The sequence below is a fragment of the Apis dorsata genome, unplaced genomic scaffold (assembly GCF_000469605.1).
Source record: "Apis dorsata unplaced genomic scaffold, Apis dorsata 1.3 scaffold_309, whole genome shotgun sequence".
NCBI lineage: Eukaryota > Metazoa > Arthropoda > Insecta > Hymenoptera > Apidae > Apis > Apis dorsata.
Genome location: NW_006263581.1, coordinates 1022366 through 1029425, shown reverse-complemented (window position 1 = coordinate 1029425; position 7060 = coordinate 1022366). Strand labels below are relative to the sequence as shown.

At 37.9% G+C, this 7060-nt stretch overlaps 1 protein-coding gene across 3 annotated transcripts in view; it reads left to right on the top strand.

The window, feature by feature from the left end:
• LOC102676606 (ras-related protein Rab-37) overlaps positions 1 to 7060 on the top strand; it is a 116910-nt gene that overhangs the window by 17181 nt on the left and 92669 nt on the right. For all 3 annotated transcript variants that reach the window (XM_006617454.2, XM_006617452.2, XM_006617453.2), the window contains one exon: positions 184 to 435. In XM_006617454.2, the coding sequence (XP_006617517.1) occupies positions 187 to 435 (249 nt within the window). In that variant the 5' untranslated portion in view covers positions 184 to 186. The remainder of the gene's footprint in view (positions 1 to 183; positions 436 to 7060) is intronic.

The window sequence follows — 7060 nt, the reverse complement described above, 5'->3', positions numbered from 1 at the left end:
TTTTGACATTTAAAGACGTTAAAATAATCAAGATCGATTCCTTCAAGAAATCTCACGAACGAAGATCGTCTATTATTTATTTATTTACCATTCCGGGATAATTCTTTTAAAATTTCGAAACGAAACGAGAAGCGTACTAATGGCCCCATTACTCATCCCTCGCCCTCGATTTTTCATCCCCAGGTGATGACGGGCGACGACAGCATGAGCGACGACGTGTTCGAAATGGAAGAAGACACCTCCACGGCGCTTTCCACCGGTCTTACACCTCTGATGGGTCAACCCACCACGACCCCCTCGCCGACCGGATATCGGGACTACAAACCCCCCGCAGAAGTGTTGGACAAGAACTACGGCTACTCGTCCAGAGACTACAACGACATAAGGAGTAGTTTCAAGAGGGCCAAAGAAGATGACTCCGCCTTGACGCACAAGGTGAGTTTCACGGAAGAGATAGAAAATATATATATATATAGGATGATGGATTTTTATTATAAACGGATTGCAACGGAACGCGAGTCTTTTTCGATTGGAAAACGGATTCCAACCGGTGAAAGTGGATTTGTAGATTGTGAGAGGAAACGCGTGGAGGATTCGGCCGATTAAGGCCGGATTTCGAGTCTATCTAAATAACTCAGAAATATTATTTACGTATGCAACGCTCTTCTTCTTTATCCTCATCTTTATAAGAAAACTGCGTTACTTTGGCGAAAATCCTTATTCCTCCCTTTTCATATTTAATAAAACGCCCTTACTTTCTTCCAACCTACCTTCTTTTCAACCAACCGCCCTTACTTTCCTCCTCAACCAAAGTACCCTTCTTTCAAAGTAACTTTCACCCCGAACACCCTTTCCCTGAAACCAATATCCATACCCCATCGATACCCAAGTCACATACTCGAACATACTTCATACTTTTCAAACTCCATTTTCTCAAAAAGTATCTCTCTCCATCCGAAGGGAACCTCTCTGATATATATATTTATATCTATATTTAGCCGAATATTCCGAGTATTCTCGGCATGTATTACGCTCTCATCGGAGGGGAGGAAAAAGAAAAAGGAAATATATTCGTCGCGGGGACTCGGTTTTGATATTCATTACCGGTTCATTTGCATGATGGATGCGACACAATGTGTTTCTCGGATGCAGCGGCAACAAGGTCAGTCATGCCTTCGTACCAAGGTCAGCCTCCTCCCCGTGGCAAGCCGGCGGAATAATGATCGGGAATGCCCGAGGACCGCGGGTACGGCCCCCAACACGATACCCTACGTCCTTCCTTCCACTTCTTCCTTTTATTCTCTCGGCCCTCTCTCGACAGGGAGAGAGAGAGAAAGAGAGAGAGAGAGACTTCTTTCTTCCCTTTTCCATCCTCCGCCCGTCTCCTTCCACTCCGCTCCTCGCCCCCTGTTTCTTTACCGCGTTTTCTTTCCAACAACCATCCTTCGTATACCCTTTTGTCGGTATGCTTTTCTGTTTTGTTGATTTTTGCTTTTGCTTTTTGTTCCGTCCTCGTGCAACGAGAATTCGCGAATGATTTCTAAGATTTTGGATTTTTCAGACGTTTTGATGTTATACAAGTTGTATTTTTTAATTAGGAAACGGTATGGAAAAATTTGCTGTTTTACAATTGGACGATTGAATAGGGCAGGATGAATTTATAGAGTTCAAGAAAAGGCTCGGAATGTTCACATTTTTAAATAAAATATTTAATTCTTTTTTGAACATTTTTTTCTCCTGAACAAGTTATAGTGTTTAGTAAGTCAATGCTGATCAATTATTTATTTTTTTTTTTAAAGATATGGAAACTGATGATTTTTTATCTTGATTCGAGAAATTAATGGATCTAAATTTAGAAAATTTAAGTTCATCGAGATCTTGCGACTCTCATTAACCCATTTATCAAATCTTAGAATCAAAGATTCAAATCTTTTTGCTAGAAATTTTTTAACAATTTTTTAACAATTCTTAACAATCTCAACATTCTACCTCTGCCAACGATAACAAAAATAAGAATTTTTTATATAAACGATCTACAAATGATCTTCATGTTACAAATTCCATCATCCCCTACCTCTATAAGCAAAATCCCTTCCCCTGCTCTAAATCTTGTTTCCACGATGATCCTCCTCTCGAGGAATAAGTCCAAGAAAATGTATAATCCAGGTTTATTTTACGATCGATTACAATGCGCGATCAGAAGAACCGATTGCTGCTCGCGAGATATCGTCTCGGTCAGCGCGCGCGAGCCGATTCTTGCACGCTTTGCGCTTGCGTCGAACTGGTTTCAAGTTTCGAACGAAACTCGCGTTTATCGGCCCTCGAATCGGCCGCGATTCTTGGCCGAGTCGATCTTTAACGGTTTCATAACGCTTGCGTTCTTATCGATCGAATTCTTACTCCTCTCCGCTCTTGAAGGCCTTCGTGGACGCTTTTCTTCGATTCGAGTGTGGCTACAAATGTGCGTTTGATTGCCGATTTTTCTAAGGATTCTAAGAGTAGATTCGAATGGGAAAGAATAATTTTGAAGGAAACTTTGAAGATTACGAAGATTAATACCGCTGAATCGGAAGCTGAAATTGGGAGCAGATTGGTATCGAGTGATTTTTAATCGGAAAGAAATTTAGAAAGAAAGTTTAACGATGATTTAAAAAGCACAAGTTTTAAAATTAGAAAATTAGATTATTGTTTCTTTAGAATTATATGCTTGCAATTTTAACTGGAATTATCGTCAACAAGGGACCAGTTGAATTGGATAGTTATTTCTAGAAGGAGGATGTACAAGTGTATTTATAGGCACATTCTCCGTTTAAAAGAATCGAACTAATCCGGCTGAACGATCCAATTAAATGGGATAAATGAAAAATAATATCGATTGTTTCGAGCCTCTTCCGATTAAAATCTCTTCGAAGCAAAAGATTCGCATTGAGTGGGGAGTTGATGGAGAATATTATCATCGAATAGAATTTTTAGAAGATAATAGGAAAAGAAGGGGCTCGCCTGAGGTACGATTTTCAGGATGTCACGGCAATTAACGAGGGAATCCTCCTCCGGATTGGAGGGAAAGAAGGCCTGGACCGCTCGAGTGATCGGTAGGGCGAAGTAAAACCGGTAGGGGGTCCGTGGTCCCGAGCCGGTTCTTGCCTCGCATTTCCTTCCATCCGAGTATTCACTCCTATAAGGGATAATTGAAGAGCTCGATCGGCTCTCACCGTTTGCGAATCTTTCGGCACTGTGAGGGGAGGCAGGATATCCTATTTCTCGATTTTCGAATCTCTTCGGGATTTTGTTTAGAAATTTCCTCGAAAGGGGGGGAAAAGTACCCCTTTCGAACGAGGGGATCGAAGAAGATTGTTGACTGATTAAAAAATTTGCTAACTATAATAATTACAACATATAATTGGTAAAATAAAAAACATGTTACGTTCCAAAATAATTTCTTTGATGATAAAAATTTTTAAATATTAATTAAAGAAAAATGAATCGAGATAACTATTTAATTTTTACAAAGTATATAATATAGATTATATACTTGTACAAAATACAAGTATATAATATAGATTAGAAGAAAATTAGAGATGTATCTCTAATTACAATCAAATGGAAAATTCTCGATGAGAAGCTATTGATTTTGTTTAGAAATTTCCTCGAAAGGGGAACGAGGGGATCGAAGAAGATTGTTGATTAAAAAATATTAACTATAATAATTACAATATATAATTGACAAAATAAAAAAAAACGTTACATTCCAAAATAATTTCTTTGGTAATAAAAATTTTTAAATATTAATTAAAGAAAAATGAATCGAGATAACTATTTAACTTGTACAATGTATATAATATAGATTAGAAGAAAATTGAGATGTATCTCTAATTACAATCAAATGGAAAATTCTCGATGAGAAGCCATTGATTTTGTTTAGAAATTTCCTCGAAAGGGGGGGGGAAAGTACCCCTTTCGAACGAGGGAATCGAAGAAGATTGTTGACTGATTAAAAAACTTGCTAACTATAATAATTACGACATATAATTGGTAAAATAAAAAACGTTACGTTCCAAAATAATTTCTTTGGTGATAAAAATTTTTAAATATTAATTAAAGAAAAATGAATCGAGATAACTATTTAACTTGTACAAAGTATATAATATAGATTAGAAGAAAATTGAGATGTATCTCTAATTACAATCAAATGGAAATTCTCGATGAGAAGCCATTGAGAGAAAATGGCCACTTATGTGGATCATTAATTTCCATTAAAACATTTCAAAATAATTTCTTCATTCTAGTAAATAGCAAAGTCGTTAAAGGGGCTGGTCAATCGTTAATTAGAATCAATCAAATGGAAAAATTTCTCGGTAAAGAAAAGCAATGGCGGCGTGCAATGGACCGTTAACCTAATTCATTCCAACGATTCGTTATAAGAAGCTAGTGGAAATCTAGGGAATTAAAAAGCATCGACCGGATCATCTTCGATACATGTTATTCCTGTTCGACGATAACTCGTTTGTTGGATAGATAGATCGATAGATTGATATTCACGCCACTCGAATCGAGAGGTTCTGGAATGGCAGCGTGGGAGGATTAAGAGCGCACAATTGGTCGCAGTGGAGTGTTTAAGCCGGACTGATGGAATATGATTAAGCCACGTAACGTCGTGGCATTAACGTGGCGAATCCGGCTGATTTCGAGCATCCACGTGGAAATTTCCTGATTCACCACGCGCTTCGAAACTATGTTTATCGAAGATCGGCCGGATTTGGACTACGAAACGTATGCCGAGGATGTATGCTGTTGCAATTTTCGAGCGTTGGATCGAAGAATACTTTGGTTAAACGTATCTCGAGAAATTTTAATTATATTTCTTTCCGAAAATGACGTATTTATAAATGATTCAACATAAATGATCGAGCATTGAAATTTCTGCATCGAAGATCGAAGAAGCAGAATGAAGAATACATTTTTCTTAAAATTTGCCTCCTTCGAAGACACACTACTCTTTAACGAAAATAAAAATCATCAAACGATTGTAACGTTGCACCATCTGACGCAATGGAAAATTGTACGAAGTGTGATAAGTAATGAGAAGTATACCAAGCAACGGAGAGAGAAAGAGAGAAAAGTAGAAGGATCGCAGAAGAAGAAAAAGAAAGAAAAAGAAAAGAGAAGCGACCAATCTTTCTTCAACTTATAATCACATTACCTGGCGAAACAACGAAGCGACCAGGTATTCCTCTCCCTCCCTCGTCGACGTTATTTGCCAAGTTGGCGAGGAAAGCCGGCGTTCCAGAGATGGGAAGAGGGGAAAAGAAAAAGAGCAGCTGGATCAAGGAGGATTTTTTCCGCGTGCACCAGCCTGGAACTCGGCTAGGAACTGCGGTGACCTTAACCGGCCGTGCATTTGGCGGGCTCGCGCAGTCGCATACAAATTGAGTTAGCGGCCTCGTGGTAATGGAGGAAGACACGACGGGAACGAGCCTTCGACCAAACTTCGTGGTCTTCGCGCTCGAGAGATATTCTACGTACGATTATCAATCCGATGATCTCTCAAGTTTCGTTTGAAAATCTTCTCCTCCTCCTTTCGACGATATTTTATCACCATTTCCGTTTTTGGATCCAGCTTTTTTCTCGCCACGTTTCTCCATATTCTCAGCTTATCCGACGAAGATCACAATTTTCTGAAACGTTGGATGCGTTGGATTCTCTTTCGACGAGAATATGATTTTCATGGGTTATATCGCAACGAGTATTATTGCATAATTTCTCTGATGACTATTTACGGATAAAGTATTTTAGGAAGCGTGAAATAAATTCACAAAGAGAAGAGAATATTTTACGTCCCTATATTTTTCAATTCAAAGAGTTTCCCTCTGTTCGCGCAAAAGAAAATAATTGATTTAAAGAAAATAAGTTCTGTTTCGAAAGAACGAGGTCGACAACAGACTCGGACACTTTCGATGCTGATTCCGTGTGCGTTACACGTAGGCTGAAATAGAATTCGTGTTGAGTTGACAATAACGTCCCTAAAAATGGCAAACGTCCCTGTAGCGAACGGTAGGTCCTTCCCGCGTTTGCAACGAGCTGGCATTGGCGCGATCGAAAAGGTAGGCTCTCCTTTTATCGTGACGGATCGGAACAACCGACTCGGCCGAGGCGAGCCGAGAGGGATTCAAGCCGCGTTTTTCGCGTCCGCGAAACCATTGGTATTCCGCTCGCCTCCTCCCCGAACTGGGAATTGTAAATTGATAAACGCTCCTCGATAAAGAACAAGGGAACCAACCAACCTTTGCCTCGATCCTATCTATCATAAGACGAGATTTTTTTTTTATTTTTATTTTTCTTATTGCAATTCTTCTCTTTCTTTTTCTTTCTCTTTCTTTTTTTTTTTTTTCGTTTTTCCCGCTGACAATTGTTAGGATCAAAAACGGATTAGGCACGAAGATTGTTTAGAGATGATGCGATTCGAGCACCAAAAGTGGAGGAATGTTGAAATGTTATTCTATAAAAATTAATGGTAAAAGTGGACGAAATTATCGAAGCATTGAGAGAATGAGTTTATTTTGAATCCAGAAATAATCTTCAATTATCGAAATCTGAATACAAGGAAAAATGTGGAGGAAAATATGTGAATATTGAAATGGTATTCTATAAAAATTTAGACAATTTTAAGAGAAATGAAAATTGAAATTGTATATGGAAGCACTGAGAGAATGATTTTATTTTGAATCCAGAAATGAATCTTCGTCTTCAATATATCAAAATATAAAATACAAAGAAAAATATGAAGGAAAATATATGACGAATGTTGAAATATTAATCTATAAAAATTAATGGAGAAGTGGACGAATGTGAAAATGAAATTGTAATGGAAGATTTTCTTTTGAATTCAGAAATGAATCATCTTCAATTATCTGAATAACAAAAATAATTTAAGATTCAATACTAGATCTGCCTCTCAATTTATCGAAGCTTATCAAAAAATTCGAATAAAAAATATATATTTGATCAAAATCACTATTCAAAAATACGTATAAAAATCATTCCAACTCACACGAATAGTATC